This window comes from Suncus etruscus, chromosome 5 (genome assembly GCF_024139225.1).
Source record: "Suncus etruscus isolate mSunEtr1 chromosome 5, mSunEtr1.pri.cur, whole genome shotgun sequence".
Lineage (NCBI taxonomy): Eukaryota > Metazoa > Chordata > Mammalia > Eulipotyphla > Soricidae > Suncus > Suncus etruscus.
Window position 1 is genome coordinate 37,483,304 of NC_064852.1, and position 23,415 is coordinate 37,506,718.

General features: G+C 31.6%; 1 protein-coding gene across 1 annotated transcript in view; it reads right to left on the reverse strand.

The window, feature by feature from the left end:
• LRP1B (LDL receptor related protein 1B) overlaps positions 1-23,415 on the reverse strand; it is a 1,191,264-nt gene that overhangs the window by 740,801 nt on the left and 427,048 nt on the right. Inside the window, 4 exon segments of the mRNA XM_049772845.1 lie at positions 8,852-9,088; positions 12,195-12,338; positions 14,889-15,060; positions 18,150-18,372. Coding sequence (XP_049628802.1) covers positions 8,852-9,088; positions 12,195-12,338; positions 14,889-15,060; positions 18,150-18,372 — 776 coding nt within the window.

Here is a 23,415-nt window from a genome sequence, read left to right on the forward strand (position 1 = left end):
GCCACATCCAGTGACGCTCAGGAATTACTCCTGGCTATGTGCTCAGAAATCGCTCCTGCTTGGGTACCAAATGGGACAAAGGGTGCTGAGTTGAACCTAGGTTCCTCCTGGATAAGCCACGTGCAAGGCTAACGCCCTATGGCTGCGCTATCACTCTGGCCCCATAAAATAATTATTTAATATTTAGTGATACAAACCACAGACTTACAAAAAGCAACCTTTACTTCCATTTTACATAATCAATAGAAAAGGAAATAATATGGTGCTGCAGCAATAGCACAGTGGGTAAGGCTGACCTGAATTCAATCCCTGCCATCCCATATGATCCTCTAATCCTATCAAGAGTTATTTATTTTTGTTTTAATTATCTTAAGTCTTATGATCACATAACTCACAAATTTGTGCTAATGTTCATCTCTACTAGTGACTTGGTAAAAGCGCCATTATCAATTACACTTTGAGGAATAGCTTAGTCCTACTTAGTTCTGTATAGCTATTTAAAGGACATTTCTGAACAATGTCAGTCTGAGTTCAATAAGAATTTATAAGCAGCCAAAATCTTAAAAGAATCTGATCTTAAGATCATTTGACGTATCTGAGAAGTGTTAGGTATATTTATTCGATTATATATATCACTAAAAATACTTTTCATTAAATGAAAGGCATTATTTTAAATTCAGGGAATTTTTAATAAAATAGGCATAATAAGAAACAAAATTATTTAAGGGTAAAGGTCATCTTGTTCTATTTTTTTCCTTTACCAGGCTAATGAACACAAGGAGACAGTGATTTCCTCAAACTTTAAATATATTAAGATAGCCAGTTATAGAAACCCTAATAGAATGCTATTCTCCCACAGATATGTAATCACAATCCTGATCTCTCAGAAGGTGAACTAAGTTCAATCATATCTTTAGAAGGGGGCAAACAGTGATTTGCACTTGCTGACCTGGAATTATCAAAATCCCCAAAGCTGCTTATAAGTCATTTAAACACAAGCCAATCTTATTTAAACAGGGCAGTCCAACAAAAAATATGCTTCACCAGACACTCAAGATCTGAATTCTGATGAATGAGATGGAATTAAATATGGTACAGATAAAAAGTCATGAGACGTTTTTGATAAATAAGGTTGTGCCAGCTATTTCTCATTCATAGCTTTTTAATTTTTTGTTTATTTCTTCCTGTTTTGGGGAAATGCCTGGCAGCACTCAGGAGTTTATGCCTGGTTCTGAGCTCAGAATTCACGCTTTGAAGTCTAGGGGTACCATATGTGATGCCCAGAATCGAACTTGGGCTTGCCTAATGCAAGGTAAATGCCCTACCCACTATGCTATCACTCCGGCCACCATTAGTATTTTGCTGATTTTTTTAAAGATCATTTTTTGTTTGTTTATTTGTTCCAGGAATGTACTACTTGGTTTTCTCCAAATACTTCATCAGGGTGTAATCTTCAGATGATGCCTTTGTTCTTGTTTTATCAGTATAAGAGATTCCAGGGGCCTGAACTGTCTTCTGCCCAGAAAGACCATAGAGATTTGGCCCTGTCTTGTGTTTGCCACCTGTCTCCATGGTATGGCACTGAGCACACTTCTGGACAAAAATCTTGCTCTTCTCAATATCACCCATCTTAGAATCTTGCTGTCATGGCATGTGACCAGAAGAGATCAGCTCATAAGTGCACTGCCCAGCTCTTGTCAGAAGTAATTTCTGAGTGGATAGCTAGGATTCAACCCTGAGTGCCACTGGGTGTGACCACCATCCCCAAACAAAACAAACAAACAAGAAAAGACCAAAACTAGCCCAAGGTTACATTGCTTTCACTGCTTTTACTTCACAAAATTCAAATTTAGACACTGAATCCCGCGCCTAACATTTTAATTTATGCATCACTTTACGGTGAACCTGGAAACCATTTGTATCTCTACATGTTTTTAATCAAATACTTTGGTTTTATTTCAAATCTAAGTACATTTTTGTTTGTTTGTTTGTTTGTTTTTGGGTCACATCCAGCAGCGCCTGGCTCTATGATCAGAAATCGCTCCTGGCAGGCTCAGGGGACCATATGGGATACTGGGATTCGAACCACAGTCCTTCTGCATGCTAGGCAAACACCCTACCTCCATGCTATCTCTTCGGCCCTGTCTAAGTACATTTTTAAAAAGATCGACTAAGGATGTATTCTATCTAGTTTCAGTGAGTTATTTTAGGATCGTCATAATCAGACAAGTAGGTTCAAACCTCAGCATGTGAGCAAGGTGAAATATAAGACAGCCATATTTAAAGCCTTGATTCAAACTCCTAATTTATACAGCAGTAAAAACAAACAAAAAAAAATACAAAACAACCTCATGTATTCAGGCATCAGTTTGAGAAATTAGAAAATTCATATAAGATGCATGCTACTTAAGTAGTTTATTAAAAGCTCTTCCTGAAGATATCTACACCTGGAACTGTTCCCCCTGTTCTAATTGGACAGGGGAATGGGAACTACCTTTCCTTTCTGGGAGCTTGATGGGAATCAAGCCTCAAACAATCTCCTAGAGAATGTGACTCTTCAAGTAAGCTTTTCCATGTGTGACTAAAATAAGCAAGAACTAAAACATATTTTACAAAATTTTATAATTTACATTATTAAAGCATTATTGTTTTTGAAATAATACTTTAAATTTATTTTATATTAAATGAACACATTATTTGGTTATGCTATCAAGAGGTATAATTAATACATTGAAGGATAGCTGGAACTGACCCATTTAATTATAAAATTACTTAAAGATTGTCTCAAGCTTTTTTTTTTTTTTAATTTTTTTTGTTTTAGAAAACGGGTCTTTATTTCAATTTATATTATAGATGTTTACATCTGTGATTTTTTTTTTAGGAATTGCTTATTATTTTTTTCTTTCCTTTTTATTTTATGTACTGTTTTTTTTGTTGTTTGTTTTTTTTTTTTAAGAAAGGGGATTTAGAATACACACAGTGTTGCTCAGGTATTAGTCCTTGCTTTGTGCTCAGGGATTACTCCTGGAGATGCTACATTCAAAGTGAGTACCATAATTGATATGCTGTCTCTTTGGCCCAGGATTTGCTTTTTTGTTCGCTAGTCAACTGCATTAATATCTTCCAGCCTAATAGGCTCATTATTTATAATCTCTTGTGGTACATTTTAAAGTTTAGCTTGCACAATATTTTAACATTTTAATACACATAGTAAACCTTGTTTGCTATTTTCCATTCATTTTTTCCAAAATATTTTTAGGAAACTCTATGCCTGCTACAGTCTCAATTAGTTCTGCTGTCTGGGATAGAGAATAGAAATAAAGTGAGTAATCTCTGACACAGAGTTGGTGAGATGCATGTAAGTACTGCAACTAAAAGTATGTTATCTGAAACAGGTACTGCAACAACAGAAAATCATGTGACCCCAAAAGTGAATTACATTATGAATATGCATTTTGAAATGCATAATTGTTATGGCCAAGGGCAATTAAATTGTGGGATCCAAATATACCAACCTGTATCTTTACAGAAACTGTCAACTAGAATATGCTTTAATGATAAAAATGTTATTTTTAGAGGATCACTTTTTCTATTATGAGCTCTTTGGCAATTAGATATACTTCTATATAGACAAATTAATGGGAATATGAGTAATTTATAAGAATCAGGACATAAAAATTTTAAATCTTACCATTTATTTTATAATAAAATTGTATTTTCTGATAACTTAATTCATGAACCAATGTTTTATTTTGCAAAATACAAATACTCTCATTACTACCTAGTTTAAAAATAATACAAAATAAGCCTCTGAAAAAAATAACTTAATTTTTTTGTATCAGGTGTAATAGATGTTATTTATTTCTTTTTAAATTAGATGCTAGGGGCTGGAGCAATAGATAGTACAGAGGTATGGCTTTTGCCTTGTATACTTCCAACCTGGGATGGACCCAGGTTTGATCACCGGTATCTTGTATGGTACCCAGATCCTACCAGGAGTGATTTCACAGAGCCAGGAGTAACCCCTGAGTGCTACTGGTGGCCCCAAAATAAAACAAAATAAATGCATACATAAAAAAATAAATTTGATGCTTTAAAGTATACCAAAAGAATTCACATGTATTCATGTGTAGTGCATAATTATTTTTTTAAATTGACTACAATGTTATGGTAAAGGAAGTGAGCATTTTAAAAAATATTTTAATCTTGTTCTTCATAGTTCTTATATTAGTGAATTAATCAAAGCTGGCTTCAATTAACATGCAAAAAGTTGAAAAAATAGTTTAACATATAATATGAGAAGGCACATTCAAATAAATCCATATTATTGTCCAATTATATCATTGTAAGAAATGTATATAAAAAAGAAATGTACATTGGAAAAGTTGCAGACATCTTCAGAAAATAAACAGAAGACATGAAATATTTTATGCTTGAAAACAGAGAAGCAAAAACTAAAAGTCATGAAAGTCGTGTTTTAAAAAGTAAAAATGGTATAGAAAAGATTCTGAACTGGTAATTTAATGTAGTTTAATGTGAGAGCTTAATGTCTGTAATGTGAGAGTTTTGAATCCTTGGGAAATCCAGTATACAAGGGATTCCTTTCAGTAAAACCATAAAAGGAAGTCATAAAGATAGAGCAGACCAGAGAGAAGCAGCTAAAACTTTAATATTATAATGTTCAGAAGCAAAATGACCCAGCCACTTTAAAAAAAAAATACTGGAAAAGCAGACTGGAGGCTGGAAAATAGCATAGTTTGTATGGCATTTGCCTAGCATGCAGTCAACCCAGGTTGATCCCAAGTACTTCACTTCGCACTACAAGGAATGATACCTGATCATAGAACTAGAGATAAATTCTGAGCACCCATCAAAGGAAAGAGAAGTAGCTGATAAAAAGTTGGCATTTTCTTCTAAAGTGCACACAATTTAATATATTCAAATAAATTTACTTTTAGAATAGAATTTATTATTCCTACAGTGAACCATGTGAAATTGGTGTAATAAAATTTTGTTGCAATTTACAAAACTTGTAACAATATGAATAAATATTAACTAGAAAGAAAATAAAAAAATGTGTGGACTTACAAATTAACTCCAAAATATAAAGAATGACTGTTGATAAATGTAAGAACTTCAGCAATATTTTCATAGTGTTTGAAACCACATTCAAATATTGTATACAAGATAATTTAACTTTTGAGAATGTTCAGAAAAGGTGAAATTATTATTGAAATTATTGAAGTAAATTAGATCAAATAAAAGTTATTGAAAATATATATCTAATTCAAAACTTAACTTTAAATATAATGAAATATATATCAAAAGCTGAATTTAAAGTGATTCCATAGTATGAATTCATATATTCACAGTGAGGTGCATAATGTATTTATTCTAGAGAACAAGCCCCATAATCCATTTTCCAATGCAATAATAATTATTTTTTGTATCATACAGAGCATTGTTTTATTCTAGGCATAAAATGATATAGCATGTGCAAGAAAAATTAATAGGAAGAGTTTAATGAGATGTGCCATTATATAAACATACTTTTTCTCTATCTTAACAGTATCTATCTTAATGATAGATACCAACAAAGATTAATATATATACAAAATATTTATGTTATATACAAAATATTTATGTTTTATATAATTTATTTTAACATATATGCATACACATACACCCAATAAGGGTTGTGAGAAAAAAGTTTTCATAATTTATGGTCAATTAAATAAGTAGTGTTTCAAGAACTCGTGGAATTCACAACAGGTCAGTGGTACAAAGAAAAGGTTATGTAAAGAACTATTTAAAAAATTTTTTTGGAAAAGGATTGTGCTGTTCTGTAGTGCTGTAATATTTAGCCTTTAATAACTAAGATGGTAGGAAAGGGACTAAAGATCTATTTTTCCATTCTGCTCACTTTATTTATGGTGAGGCCTCAGAGAAAGGTTTATATTGAATACAGTTAGCTTTCTACAAATGTGCATGGTTCATTCCTAAAACGTTCATCACTTTAAATATCAAAAGTTCTCTCTCTTGGTGAAGAAAAGTTAAATGGTTTCCATTCTGTTTATCCTGAGTTTATGTTGATAAGAGATTTATAACTACATAGTTTTTCTTTTTTTAATAATATTATCTTCATCTAAGCACCATCATTACAAAAATGTTTATAGTTGGGTTTTAGTTATAAAAGGAACACCTCCACTTCACCAGTGCAACCTTCCCACAAACAATGCACCCCAAAATTCCCTCCTCCCACACACCACTACCGGTATTTCAGACAGGCATTCTATTTATACCACTCACTACCATTGTTATGATAGTTGTCAGTATCATTTTTTCTCTAACTGAACTCACCGCTCTGTGTTAAGCTTCAAACCAAGTAATGAGGTCTGAATTCAGGCTGGAGAGTAAATATGAAATAAATGAGTGACTACATACGGAACTTAATTTTACTGTATCCATGAGAACAAGTTGTTATCAGACAGAAATAGATTCCTGTATCATATGTCCATTTGTATTATTAGTCTCATTGGTACAAGTTAAAGATAAATTAATAAAAATATATTAAGATATATCTTACATAAGAGTACCAAAATTTAAATGTATCTTAAGTGTGAATATATCCATAACCTTCATATTGTCCCAGAAACACTGCATATGCTTTTGATGGACAACCAGCATTTATGACAGATCTCTGTTTCTATAGGTAGATCAATTAGAGCGATATTTGTGTGTTATGAGATATTGAATTCAAAGTTAGGACTATTAGTTGGTACACTCACTCATCACAACACTGAAACTGAAAATTAAAAAAAAAACAACAATAATATTCCATATCAAATTTCAGTCTTTTGAAATTTTTAAGTCAAAATGAAAGTAATTCAAATGCATGTTGTGATAAGATGTGCAGACACTTTGTCCTTTTAAAATCATCAAGTCCCTATCATCTGCAAGTACATTAAAAAGTAGGCAGACAGTCTCTGTCATGTCTAATTAAAAATGGTTTTAATTAGACAATCCCTGGGAATACTAAACCGTGGTGAATTTATATTACCTTAATCAGTAAACTATAAAAAGAAAAAACAGGGATATTTCTCATTTTAACACTCCATTTGTCATTCATGGAAAGAGTACTTTTATCATTAAAGGTTTGATTGATTTAAAGTAGAGCTGAGTTGAATGTCTAATCTTAATGTCTCTGCTATTCTAAAAGATAAGCTAGACTACCATTCATTGCCATTCATGCTGTAAATAATTTTTGTCTGTGTTTCTGCTCTCATTTTTATTCCATTCTCTTGTTTGATTCATTCTGAACTCCATCTCTAGACTGATTTGTCTAAAATATCTCTTTATCCTCATCAGTAATTAAAATCACTTTCTGTTTGTGAGCTCTTTTAGAATTTTACCTAATCACCTTGAACTTACTTAGGGTCTCCTCACTAACTTTCACTTCTAATATCTCTCCTTTTATTATTCACTGAAAACAAAATCTCTAGTAGTGACGCATGTAATTCACCATTCCAAACCCATTGCCATCACTATAACTATTCATAATCCGATGCCTCCTTGTGTTTTAATTTTAAATTTTTAGAATACTTGATTGTCAAATTATCCTATTCCACACCACAACCCCCGGATATTCTTCTTTAAGATGTAGTCCAGTGGTTTTCAATCTGCTTTAGAAACTGGTGCTGATCTGTGAGTATACAAAGGCTGAAAAACAAACCTTCAGTGTTAAAAAGTCTTTGTATGTTTCTTTATGTTTCAAGGCAATAACTATTTTCTAAAATAAAATTTCTCTCCTGTTATAGTATCATAGGTCCTTCATAAAATAAGTAGCTCACAATCCATGTTATGTAAGTAATAGTTTTCTAAAATATTCTAAATATAAACACATTATTATTATAAATAATATATGAAGAAAGATACTGATACTCAGGGTCATTAGTTAAATGTTGACAGTGATTAACAGTTACTAAAGATTTTTTTGCATCATTACTAAATACATTTTTTGCTTGTGACAGTTATATTATTGAGTTAATTTACTGAGTTTCAATATGCCGATAATTTGTGAAAGATAATGACTTTTGTACAAGTAAATAATACATATGAGTGTTTCAAAAGTGTATAATTAAATAAAATCTGTTGCAAATAATTGAAAATTTTACATATACATATTTCAGGAGCAAATAGAGAGATATCTATTTGCAAATGTAATAAAATAAGAAACAACTATACAAGAATTGTGCTTACAGTAGGACATTGTTATCTTAAAAGTCCTTTCAATGAGAAGAGTACTATTCTAATGAGAAGTAGATATTATAGAAATTTCTATTTCCTGTTAAATCATCTGTTTTGCCCCATAGAACCTTAAATATATTATTTAAATATGTATTTTTGAGGACTGAATAAACTACTCAATTTAATTATTGTAATATTTGAATGATGTTGAACCTTTGCAAGTTGAAAATTTTGATTTTGAACCATATCACATGGTGCTCAGAGCTTTCTCTAGAATCTATATGCAGGTATCATTCCTCGAAGTGCTGCAGGGACCATACACTGTACTGGCATCTAATTTCAAGCTGGTAGTATTTGAGCCAAGTGCTTTTAGCCACTTTTTAATCTCTCATATTCCCATCAGGATCAATTTTTAATAATGACTTTAATATCCTGCTATATAAAAAACAAAAATAATGTGACTAAATAAAATAAAATTAATAATGCAGTTAAATCTGTACTGATGGGGTCTACTTAATAGTATTTTGACATATATTATCTATATTCCTGATAGTGATAAGTCTGACTAGTAAGTCTGTTGTTAATGTCACACATTGTCACTTACCATCTTTCAGGATGGTTTCTCTCTCTGTGCCATCTATCTTCTGCCGGCCAATTAGGAAACTGGTAGTGTCAGCAAAGTAGATATAATTGGTTTCTGCATGAAAATCTAAGGCACGGGGGTTTACTAGATTTTCTATAGGGATCATGTATTCATCAGCTATCTTGGTATTTAAATCCATTCCTCTAACAATTCCTGGGCGTCCTTTCCCATAAAAAAGGAACAGCTCATTCTTGGGTCCTGCAGAAGAAAGATTACAAACATAAACAACTGATGCTTCCTAATCTTTTTTACACTGTGTAATGCCACTGTTTAATTAACTGGCACAATTAACGTTTTTAAAATTCAATACCAAAAATTAAACTCTAAAATATGCCAAATGTATCTTGATACAAGAAGGCCAGCTAATTGCATTACTTTAATTAAAATAGAAATTACTTCTGTGAATGAGTTATATTTAGCTAATTGTTCTTTTATCTGCAACTGTCTTTAGAGCAAAAACATGACAGATCTTTGGATAACTTGTAACTGTAAAATGGACTTTTATAAAAACATCAGGCACATTTTTATTTTACGATTAATTACAAACTATGTAACACATTCTGTAGAGACTGCTGTGGCATTCATTATGCTTGACAATGCTAAAAACTTCAGAACATTTAAACACTGCCTTCACTGCTAGAGGCAAACAAAAAAGAATCACACAGTAACACATACTTGCAAGTGAATATATTATAGCCGACTAAACATGTGTTTTTATAAAGAAATAAAATGCCAGTTTCAGCATCACACTTTTACATCTTAATTAGAATTTAAGAGATTGATGCTGTCTGTCAGCATAACACAACACTCATTAAAAATATAAGACTACATAAATAAACTGCACTCACAAATACACACACACACACAAACATACACACTCAACTGTTTCCTGAGTTGAAAATGGTGATAGAATGCAACAAGTTAATTTGATGTTTAAAATTATAAAGGAAAATATATGTAAAGTTCTCTAATGATTTGGTACTCTCTATTCAGTTTAGTCTATATCATTTTGAAGTAAATATTTTAGGTGAAAGTTACTTAATTTTATTAATAAAATGGCTGTGAAGAATGAAGTCCCTGAATGTCAGAACTGGCACTAGTCTTCATGAGCTCCTACTTGTTGTGGACATAAGTCCCTGTCAGTCTTACTAAAACAGTTGACAAACCACTTGAGACCTATTTGGTCGATGTATCTCACTGGATTTCTGTTCTTAGGCTAAAAAATTATGTTCTTCACAGTTATGTCAGTTTCCACCCAATATGTGTGGGTCCATATTATACTGCTTTCTTTTTTTTTTTTTTTTTTTTGGATTTTGGATTTTGGGCCATACCCAGCAGTGATCAGGGGTTACTCCTGGCTATCTGCTCAGAAATAGCTCCTGCCAGGCACGGGGGACCATATGGGACACCGGGATTCGAACCAACCACTGGATCGGCTGCTTGCAAGGCAAACACTGCTGTGCTATCTCTCCGGGCCCGATACTGCTTTCTTAAAGAAAGAACTTCAGAAAGAGAATGTTAGTGAAACAGTTTTATCAACAGAAAAATCTGAAGAACAAGCTATAGATAGATGTTTTATAAAGAATGATAACTAATTTTCTCAAGATTTTTTTCAGTGACTATTTTATTCATTCAATACTTACTACAAAGTTGCTCCTCTACTTAAGATTATTGAATCTAAAACAGATTCTTATATAGCCATAGTTTGGGTTCTGATTTTAAAAAAATCAGACATATTAATTCTATTTTGGAACATTGATGTTTCATTTGTGTTTCTAGCATTTATCTAATGGAAAATTCTACCTTCCCATATCAACCTTCCTTTTCTGTATAAATAATGAGACAAGGAATAGTGAGTTGTTTGTTTTGTTTTTTTCAGCATGGACTATTAACTTAAACTTGTACCTGAGTTTTGGGTCAAACTTCTTAATCCCTAGATTTCAGATAAAAATACATGTTTGTCAGTTACCATTATCCACAGGCCATTTGTTTTCTTCTGATTATTTATCTTGTGATTGATTATATCTTCTAGTTTTAGTGAAGTTTGTTTGATGATGATTTTAAGAATGTTTTAAACATAAAGTACTACCTATTACTTCAAAGTTTTTAGTGTTTTAATAACCACTTGAATTTTTTAATTTGAGCTTTTCTGCTTAAAATAGCTAGAATTGTTTACTTATATAAATATATTCTCATCAGTCAATATTTGGGAAGATTAAAGATTATGTAATTCTGGCAATTTTGTCACCCAAATGTGTGTTTGCATGCATTAATGTGTTGTATGCATAATTCTAAACTTGGAATACCAAACTGCTAGCTAAATGTCAGTTAAAATAGAATTAATGACCTAAATACAATAACTTTTCCCACCCTGAAACTTCTAATATAGTATCTCCAATTATCCAGAGGATCTCTGGAACATGATCTTTGATATTTTTATCTTTCCAGCATTTAAAGCAAAGTTCAAAATGAAAATAATGCATGAAAGCACATGTATCTTGACTTTTCTGCTTTCTATTCATAAGTATTTCTTCAATCTAAACACTTAAACTGAAAATAATCTAAATTTGATTGTCTCATTTTACAGTCCTCAGATGTATGTAACCAGGAAGTTAAACATCATAAGAGTAACTAGAGAGAGAACACTGAGAGACATACAATGTTGCTGCTAAGACAAGATACTGAAAAGACGGACATCTACAAAATAGTCATCACATTTTGATCATGTTTTCTTTCTATTCTATATTTTATATTTATAAAGCAGTGTTCTTGTGCTGTGGAAATTCAGAAAACAAAATTACTCCCTATAATTTCTACTTAAGTAATTTTATAATCTCTATATTTCTTGTTCTGAAAACAGATTTTTATTTTAATTATTTTATTTTAATTTAATATAAAATAAAGCATTGGGGGTCAGAGTGATAGTACATCAGTTTTTGAGTGTGCTTTGCATTTAGCTACCTCTGAGCATCCCTTTAGCCTGTTATAATTTATCCCTAAGTGCTTTAACTTCACTGTTAACTCTCTGGTTTCTTTGAAAATTACTTGTACTATAACATACTCAAAAGTCTGTCATCTTGAAGGTAATTTAGTAACTAATGATATTTAATAAATATCCTTTTTTGTGTTTTCTTATGAAATAAAAAATGAAAATTACAATAGAAAAATCACAACTAGTATGGACATTTGCCGTTAAATTTCACCTGATGTAATTTTATGTTATTGATTGGCTGCTGTTAATTAAATTTAAAATACTAATTTTAATCAGTATCTTCTGGCATAATATTAGATTTTCACAACATACTTTTGCATGATCTGCCATCACTTCCCAGGTTGAAACCGGTCCTGCAGCGACAAGTCCGTGTTTTGTAGCTGCTGCTGAGCAGACAGATGTGTGAACATCCCCCTGGCATTCCATATGGATCCATTTCACATGCATGGCTTCTGACTACAACAAATAAAGAAAAGAACACTTGAAATTCTCCAAAGACAAGTTAATTACGTGTATCAGTATGTCAAAAATTTGACAGTGTTAGAAGAGGGGATCCAGCAATGCTTTATACACCCACACAATCAATTGAAAAAAGAGTTGCAATCTTGAGAAGAGATAAGGATTTATAAAAGAATTTATATTTGCTTGTTTTGAGATACACCCAATGGTTCTCAGAAATTACTCCTGAATCTTCACTCAAGGATCACTCCTGGTGGGCTCAGAGGACCATATGTGTACAGACTACACCCAGATCAGCCTCAAACAAAGAAATAGCCTACCCACTCTACTATATATTGTGGCCACATGTAGCATTAACTATATACATGTAAGCAGAAAATTTCAACATAAAATTATAGTACATGATTTTGTAATTTAAAATAAAGTACACATTTATTATTATAACTATAAAAGTTTAAATATATCATAAATTAGTTGGTCAAGTAAAGGATATTTTTCTGTCAAAGCAATACATAATATGTGTACTTCATAACTACAAGATGCTATTCAGTATTAATCTTTACTGAAAAATGGTAAGACAAGTTGATTTATTTTTTAATAAAATAGTTTTATTTAAAGAAAATTTTAATAAATATTTTATTTAAAACCATCTCTTTGTATACAATATGGTTTTTATATTATTATTATTTCATTGCTTTTAGTCACTTGAATTTAGAATAATAATATGGTAATTTTGAAGTAATAAATCTCCTATTCTTTTAGAAATCACCACCCTTTTGTTTGTGTTCTCCATTCATCAAATGAATAAGTAGGTAGAAAAATAGTTTTACATACTTTCCACTTAAACTATTGCTTCTATATTTCAGTATCATCCTATAGAATCACTTTTTTCTCACCTATTTAACAAATATTCATTTTCAAACTTTCATTATTACATTCATACTCTCCATTAAATCATGTTCAGAAATACTATTGTCTCTACAATCAAATATATTCTAAATCTGACTAGTTATCATCACATTTACTGCTATAATCATAGCTCAATTCACCATGCTTTCCAGCCTTCAACTGTTTCTCCCTACAACAAATCATCAGCACACAAAGTAGTTATCTGGGTGTTTTGCTCCTTGTTTGCTTTTGTTTTTTAAAAATCAATTTTATAATAACAATGTGCACTGCTACACAAGGATAACTCTCCCATTACTTTTATAAGCAAAGTATTTACCATCTTCTAATTGTTATTACTTCTTCAATTTCCTTCTTTCTTTCCTTTTTTTTTTTATTTCTGGATCAAACTTGGCAGTGCTCAGGGGTTACTCCTGGCTCCATGCTCAGAAATCGCTCCTGGCAGGCTCAGGGGACCAAATGGGATTCCTGGATTCGAAACAATGACCTTCTGCATGCAAGATATGCCTTACCTTCATGCTATCTCTTCGGCCCCCAAACTTCTTCAATTTCTTGACCCTTTCTATTTTGTTTTCCAGTGCAGACTGCTCTAGATATGTGACTTTTCTGATGCTTCGTGAAAAATATAAATGACCTTTATCATCTATTTGTCATGCTCATCTATAACTGTCATGTTCATCCCTCATTTATTCAATTACTCAAGTATTTTATCAATTTTATTTTAATGGAATTTTCTTTGACCTTTAATTTAAATTTACGCACATTCTGACACATTTTAGCCACCTTATCTGCTTTTTTATAGCATAATTAATTGAAAATACTTAGCTGTTCTTTTACATATTTTATACTTATTACAAATTTCACAATGTAAGTTTTATGTTATAGAACTTAGCATATTCTGCATAGTACTTACACATTTTAATGACCAATGAATAAATGTAAACTAATATCAAATTCTAACAAATTTATGAGTAGAAAAATTTAGTTTGCACTAATTTGTGATATTTATTCTCATCAAATTTTTACCCTTAAAAATTTTTACCAAGTATTATTTTAATCCACAAAAGTATAATAAACAATTGGATTACTGCTTTTTATTACATCTTATATATTAATGAGCCTGAATTACAATATTTACAAACATTACTAATCTAACATGAAAAGTAGTATGTGATGTTTTAGAAATATACTCTAAAACATCTCACCCTCTCATTAATAAACTTTTCTTTAATTAATTTATGTCAGAGAACAATTGGAATGTTAAATTGAGAAACTCCACTGTCACAATAAAAATGAATAGTGTAAGAAAGTGACCTGATTTATTTTTCTTCTAAAATGATGTCCAAAACAGTTTTCAACATCTATTTTTTCTGTGTACATGCATCATGAATATAAAGCACTTTCTAATATCTATATTTAGCTTTCATTTAAATTCCATGGTTGTAGAAACAATCCACTAGGAACTGAACAATTTGTCATTTAAGACTTGTGAAGGGAACCCTATTGCATTTTATCAAACAGAACTATGTACTCTGGACATCAAATAATTTATAGCTTGCTCATTTTAGTACAATACAAAGGCAGAATGAATATGCTTACATTTAATTAACCATTATGAAGGTTCATAGTCTTGCATCTTACCTGTTGGTTGAATTCTTTTTTGATAGATTCGAATTCCTTGGGGATTTTCCATTTTAATAAATGAATGAACATCAGTGCTATTAAAACGGTTTATCTTCATAATATTAGAGTTATCAGTATTTGTTGCATACAAATAATCTTCAAAAATAGTTATAGCATAAAGATGTCTGACCTTTAAAGAGAAACAAATAGTAACCATGATTTAGAAAAATATTTCTTTCAAATTAAAAGAAAAATGTATTGATCTTTTTAATATAGAAAATATAGTAGACAACTCACTAGCATATAATCTGACAAAAAAAACCATGCATTTCATTCTTTACTTTTACTCAGATTCTGAGTGAATAAGAAATAATTTTGTTTAGTATAAAACTTGTTCAGTAGTTATTTTTAAAGGATATTAAGTTCCAAATTTCATTACATTCAATAATATGTTTATAACATAATAGCATAAAAAGTGAAATATTTGAGGGTGATTAGAACCATATCTAGTTTCTAGTCATAGACTAACATAATTTTAAGGCTTCTTTATACAGCTAAACTTATGTAGAATTCATCAAAGCATACCTCTTTCTTTTCAAGAACCAAGAGGCTGGGAAGATACATTATGGTACAGGAAGAATGTTTTCTATGAAAAAGAGACTGAACTTGATTGCAGGAACTGCATATGACTGACTATGAAGTATCTTGAGCAGTACTGGAGTGACCATACAAATTCCTTCACTGCTGGCCAAGCAGTAATACAAGGCCAAGCCATAGTATTACACCATCAAATATGGTTAGTCAATTATCTTCAGTATTGAGCCCACTAGATAGATGTAATTAATTAAATATGTCCTTTTTTTTTTACAAAAATGTACTAATGAGAAATTAGTTTTAAAATATGTTTATTAGTTTGAAATCCCTTTTTAATCACATAATATATAGACCACCATTTTTCTAAACAAGGGCAAAAACCTAAAGTAAAATATAAAACTTTAAGTAGATTTAAATAAAATATTAATCATATTAAACAAAAATATAATGTTTGATTTGAGAACAATCATGTATTTTATCATTTTGGACATAGACTGTGTTGCTCTTCTTGCCAAAGGTCTTCCACATTGTGAACAGAAAAGAGATTTTAAAGTCATAAAGATTATATTTTATATTATATTATCATATTTTATATTATTATAACAAGAAAAATAATGGTTATGCTGATGTTTTTGTCCAAAGGCATATGTGAGACAAATTGTGTTATACTTACATTATATATTTCTGGTCCAGAGTATGAGAAAACATTTTCTACTTATTACCTCTATATATTTGGCAAAAAGCATCTGCAACTAATCTTTGGCAGTATATTTTAGTTTTAGTGTTCTTTTAATATATATTTTCAGTTAAGATACTTTGAAAAGGCATGTGTAAAGCATGTGAGATGTGACTGTAAAAATTATTAAAGAAAAGTACACTATATTCTGTTTTAATCTGAAAATCCTGTCAACTTGGTATTTTAAATAAAAATAATTTGATTTATTTTCATCCAGCATATCTAATCATTACTTTTTCTGCTTCTTTCTAAAAAGACAAGACTAAATTAAATTGACTTTTGCATGCTGTTTTAAGATCATTTGTTATTTCTTCTAGTCTAGGTAAAAAGAAAGGCTAGGAATTAATGAGACTGTTGTTTAATACTCTCATTAAAAGTAAAGTTCAAGGAAGATTTTATGTTTTATTGTTACTCTAAAGTGAATATGCATGTATATTTTGTGTGTGTGTATATGTGTGTACAGAAACTGAAAGTCCATGTTTTTACTAGAAGTATCATCCACAGCATTGACATTGTAGGCAGTAAACAGACCCGGGCCCTAACTTGTGTTTAATACTGTCTCATCTATAAAACATATATAACAGAAGTTTTCCACCCCATTAATCTTGAGCAAGTTTTATTCAGATTTCAGGGGGTTTAACCAAATCTGAACCAATTGGATAATTTTGCTTACCAATAAGTCCAGTTGTCTTAACTATAAATATATATCCATGGAAACAGAATACTATAGTGCTTTCTACATAACTGCCAATCCACATCCCAGTAAAGAAAATATAGGTAGAGTGTTAGTAAATATATCCATACCATGAAGATAAAATTTTACCCTGATATTAATCACTGTCTCCTTATCTACATTCGGAAGTGTATATGTATATGTTTCCTATAAAAAATGAACACTTATGTCATTTCTGTTACTACAACACAAGTGGGAGGAGTTTTGGAGTGTTAGATAAAACATTCTGTGTATATCTTAAATACTTTCCCTTAACAACAAATCTGATATTAAAAAATTGAAAATGATGGGCGGAGCGGTGGCACAAGTGGTAGGGTGGTTGACTTGCACAAGCTAACCTAGTACGGACCGTGGTTCAATCCTACAGCGTCCTATATGGTCCCCCAAGCCAGGAGCAATTTCTGAGTGCATAGACAGGAGTAACCCCTGAGCGTCACAGGGTGTAACCTCCCAAATAAAAACAAAGAAAATTGAAAATGAAAAAAACATATCTGGACTCAACACTAATATTTGATAGAAATATATTTCACTATCAGAGTAAGATCTGAGGACCAGTGGTTCTGCCTTCCACATAATAGACAAAATGATTCATGTAAACTTAGCTCCACATAAGAAATCTGTGTGATCAATCATTTTAAATTTAAAAAAAAAATCTTGGTATGACAAAGGCTTATTTTAACTTACACATCTTTAGGTGTTTACTTAATGATACTTGCAAAATGCTCATAATTTAGCAAAGGATGTATTTTTACTCATGACAATTATTTTATCTCAGTAAAAATTGTAAAAGTATTTCAAAGACACATTTCAATTTAAACTAATAAAATGATAAAGTTGCATTTGTTAGCAAGGAAAATATTTCCAGTGCCACATGGGATAGATGGTAGTTCAGTTTTCTTCAAGTGGACCCTTAAATTAGTTTAGTTTTTAGTAAGTAGGTATGAATTGTGTCCTATTTAATACTTTTAGTCTTATGAGAGCTTTCTTGTTTGTTCTTTAGTACTGTTGCTGATTTTCAGTGTTCTTAATTTTTAAGAGTGAAGGATGGAGGAACATTTCCATTACTTTGTAATGCACTGTTAAAAGAACATTCTCTCCTGTAGGAAATAAATCAACATATTTATGATATTTTATCTTGATTTCACAGCAATAATTAAATTTTTTACACATATAATTTTATTAACTTAGTTACATTTTCCAATAAAATTGCACCTACTTGTCTGCCTTGAATGACAGTATGTCTGTTTTTGCCTTGATAGTCCACTACTTCAATGTAATCCAAGTAAAGGTCTACCCAGTAAACTAATTTGTTGACTAAATCTAGTGCCAGTGCAGCTGGTTGCTCTGTCTTTGAATCAATTATATTTGTTCTGTTCATTCCATCCATGTCACATCTTTCCACTTTGGCCACATTCCCGTAGTCAGTAAAGAAAAGTTTTCTGTTGAAAGGAAACTAAATGTTAAAATGGAAGGGGGGAAAGCATATTCAATAAAACCATCTGTAAAAAGCAGAACTCTTTTTTCTAATTTATTTCAGTGATTACATCTGTTAGCTTCCCATAACCATTTCCATATAATATCGCTCATAAACTGAGAAATCTGCTAATGAATATTGCAGGGCATGAGGGAACAGGTTAACCAACAACTGTAAAATTTCCCCAAAAGGAACGATTATGGTGGGTTTATTTTTATATTAGTGGAAATGTTTCTGTAAGCCTCATAGAGACGCAGGAGATGAGCGCAGTTCGTTTACTGTAAGCATCCAAAGTGAATCAAGCTACAAGTCCAGGACATGCCAGCTATTAGGTTTTTATCTTTGACCTGATTTTCAAATTGTTTAGTAATGTCTGTCTACCTAAATAACGCTATTATGCGGAGCTCAATGACCCCATGAGAATAGCAAACCTGGAAAGGAATTAAGCAGATGGAAAAGCAAATGTGCTGAGTAGAGCAAATAAAATAAAGCAATCCTCCTGAAAACAATGCCACAATCTCCCTAATATTCTCAAATCACAAAGCTTCATAAAAGAAAGATAGATAAAATTCTGGCTCCTGTATTTTGAAGAAAAGGGCTGGAACACATTGTCAACCATGGAGACAACAACATTTTCTGTGGTGCACTTAGTGTCTGTCAAAGGTTCAAATGCCACTAACAGCTCACTGTTTAATATTTGATTAGTATTCAGTATGTTTAGTAAACGCAAATCAATTTCAATTAACCTGACAATATTTTAACAAAATTACCTACTCATGAGACTAAATTTCATTTGTAAATTGCAGGCCATCTTGCCTTGATTTAAATACAATCTCAAGAATAATCTGATTTACTAAGAATACACAAGTTTAAGATTGACAAGAGAAAGAATAGTTGGTTTTACAAACTTGGTGAATTGGCTTCATGTTACTTTTCACAACCTCCTTGCATTAATACACAGTATGGGGTATCTTTGAAACTAAAGTAAGTATTATTTAACCTTAATTTAGGTCTTTCCACCGTGGGAAGTTTTGAATAATTTTTAAACATTAATATGGAGTGTGCTGTGATAGAGTGAGTCAGATTTTATTAGAAGTGTATATTTCCTCAAATGCTCTTGAAAGCCCAATTTATCATAATAAACTAAAATTTATTTTTTCAGGTGACATTCCATTCAGGAGAAGAGCATTTTATTCTAGTGGAAAATAAATTAGGGCAGATGGTGCTATATTTTATTGTCATTTAAACTCCAAAACTTCTATTATAGTGCTCTTACACACAAACATACACCTTCACAAGCACACAGGCATCTTTCTCTTTCTATTTTCATTTTCCCTCACATGCAAATCTAATTGTTCATAGCTATCCCAAGTTAATATAAGGAGAAACCAATTTTTCTTTTAATTATTACAAAACATTAACCACACTTGTTTTATGAAGATCTCTTTTTCTCTATTACTAAAATGCACCTTGGCTTATTATTTTTCTTTTTTCTATTCTACTTCTCAGAGTTGAAGAACTATATAGGTCTCTAGATATATTGGCTTGGGGCATAGAGAGATAGAGATTTTGAACCTGCTACGCAAGTTTAGATTATGTATAAAAAATGATAGGAACAATCAGTAATCACTATTGAAATGCTATTGAAGCTGAGAAATTAGGAGAAGACTAAAGACTCTTGATTTCATCTAAAGACTTAGATATAATACTAAAAGTGGAAAAGGGAAGAGTGGTAAGATAAAAAAATTATAGGCATCGATTAGTGAAAACCTATATAATCAAATTAGAGTTCAGTAAAAAAAAAACACAAATACTATTCATAAGTCTGAGAGAAATTTTATTATTAAGATTTATGATTGGTGATGTAATTAATCACAAAGCAATATGCAAAAAAAAAGAAGAGACACAACCCTCACTTTTTTTTTTTATTTTGATTTTTGGGCCACACCCGGTGACGCTCAGGGGTTACTCCTGGCTATGTGCTCAGAAGTCGCTCCTGGCTTGGGGGACCATATTGGACGCCAGGGGATCAAACCGCGGTCCTTTCATAGCTAGCTAGCGCTGGCAAAACAGACACCTTACCACTAGCGCCACTGGGCTGGCCCCACAACCCTTTTTTAAGAAGTTGCTGGTTTGTTTGGTTATTTTCTTCTGTAGCTGATGGTTTTGGTTTTGGGCTTATTCTTTTTTTACTCTTTTTTGTACTTTTGTTGTTATTCCCTTATGGTTTTTTGTTTTTATTTTGTTTTATTACCTTTTTCCTCTTTTTTCCCTTCCTTCTTCTAAATGGATATTTATAACACCTAGAAGACTCCTCCTAGTTTTTCTTTTTTTTTGTTTACCATTTTTTGTTCCTCCCCCGCCCCAAGGTACCAAGACCAGACAGTTATATGTTCATTTGGTAGAAATAAAAATGATCAGACTTGAAAACTAAATCCAAAGTCAACGACAACAGAATCGATACCCAATCTACAACAAACTGTACAAGTGGAGAACAGTTCCACTAGCATTATGGGGAATAAAGTAGGGAGATGTGGATGCATGCTGGGAACAGGGATGGAGGAAGGACAACACTGGTGGTGGGATTGCCCCTCATTCATTGTCACTATGTGCCTTAAATATTACTCTGAAACATTTACAATGTAATTCACGCATATCACAATAAATATTAAAAAAGTAATATAAATTAAGTCTAAACACCAAACCCATAATCAATGACAACAGAATTGATACCCAATCTACAACAAACTATACATAAAGGGACCTGTTACCCTAGCCATTCAGGGGGCAAATGGGAGATATATGGAATGCATGCTGGGAACAGGGGTTCAGGGAGGACAACACTTCAGGTGGGAATGACCCTAATTCATTGTCACTATGTACCTTAACTATTACTGTGAAAGATTTGTAATTCACTTTGGTCACAATAAAAATTATTAAAAATAAATTAATATGGGGCCAGCAAGGTGGCGCTAGAGGTAAGGTGTCTGCCTTACAAGTGCTAGCCAAGGAAGGACTGCCATTTGATCCCTGGCGTCCCATATGGTCCCCCCAAGCCAGAGGCAATTTCTGAGCCCTTAGCCAGAAGTAACCCCTGAGCATCAAACGGTTGTGGTCCGAAAAACCAAAAAAAATTAAATTAATATAGATTAAGTAGATGCTTTGGAATATTATGTTTATTCAAATAATAGTATGTTTGTACCTCCGCTTACAAGTTATGGGAATGTGGAAGTCAGAAAAATGTAAAAGAGTTTTCTAAGATTATTCTTTTTTCATTTTGATGTTTTTTTTTTTTTTTTTTTTTTGGTTTTTGGGCCACACCCTGTGACGCTCAGGGGTTACTCCTGGCTATGCGCTCAGAAGTCGCTCCTGGCTTCTTGGGGGACCATATGGGACGCCGGGGGATCGAACCGCGGTCCGTCCTAGGCTAGCGCAGGCAAGGCAGGCACCTTACCTCCAGCGCCACCGCCCGGCCCCTCATTTTGATGTTTTAAATGATGAAAGAGAATCAAGTATTTAATCTTGGTCATAACAAAACAAGTTTACTTAATTAATTAATTAATAGATAAAACACAAATAATTAAAATTCTACTGTTTTGATTATAGTATAAAATATAAATATGAAACCATAAATGTGGGTATATGAAGTGGCACTGTTATGATAAACAGTAAAAATATTATAATTCTGCACCCATCACATGACACAATAGCAATTGCCCAGTGACATTTAAAACAATTTTTATAATAGATAGAATCTATCTTCAGAATACTCTTATGATATTATCTGTTCATTTTTCATTTAAGTGCAAGAAAGAGATGTGCTCCCTGGCCTAATAAAAAAAAAGAGAATACAACTAGAAACAGTGAATATTCATAGTCTGTTAATTATTTAGGTGCTACTTAATTTAATTTTACTTTCTACCATTTTTGGAACTGAAGAGATAGTATAGCTGGGAAGGCAGATGCCTGAAACCCTATTATATAATATCCCAAAACCACCAGGAGGACCAATATATGCAGACCCAGCAGCACTGTTAGGTGTGACTACAAAACAATATGTATAAATATATATATATTGTCATTAAAATAAACTATATTTCCCATACATTTCTGATTGAGGCAATTGGTAAAAAATTTTGATATATAAAAGTTATTATTTTCTGATCTCAAATCTAATTTTATTTTTTGATATAAGTCTATATGGGTTGATAAACCACATTTTTCTCTCCTGTAAAAATCTATATCCAACTGTTAGAAAATATAAGTAAACCTCTGTTAACCACATTATAATATAGACCACTATAAGTGCCTGTGAGCTAAATGAAATAAAATTTCTTTATTTTAAATGTTCAAATCCTTATGGATTTAAACTATAACTCTCAGAGCTATAAACAAGTGGAAAGCATGTCTGTAATTTTTAACTCATTATTTTGAAATAATAGCTGGTTGTGTCCCTTCCTCAAGCAACCAAACAAGCAAACAATAAGGACAGGATTCTAGGATCAGATAATTATCTCAAAAGCTGGATAGTGGGGTTTTTATTTGGAAACTCTGGTGGCCCAAAGAAAATTATCAAGAGATGCCTCAAACAATGAACTGGGAGCAGTGATTTGTATGGCTACTAAAACTAAACAAACATTAGAGAAGAATGAATCCGAATCACATTCACTGAGATTAAACTATTATTCACATTTTATTTCTTAAAAATAGCTTATGTAAATTTAAGGCCATTTGAGAAAAAACATACAAGCATTATGACACTTCACACTTAAAGATTTAGATGTGTCATCTAATAAAGGGTATGATCAAATAAAACAATGAGAAATAATACCTTGAAAACAAATGCAATACATATCTTTTATTAAAATGTTGCCTGGAGACTAATAAAGTGCTCTATAATAATAATATTTTTTGCCCATTTAAAATTCAACTCAGCATTATTTATTACATTTTATTGTCTTTTCTATCTAGCATAATTTAATTTAATCTTAAAAACTTTTTTTTCTCA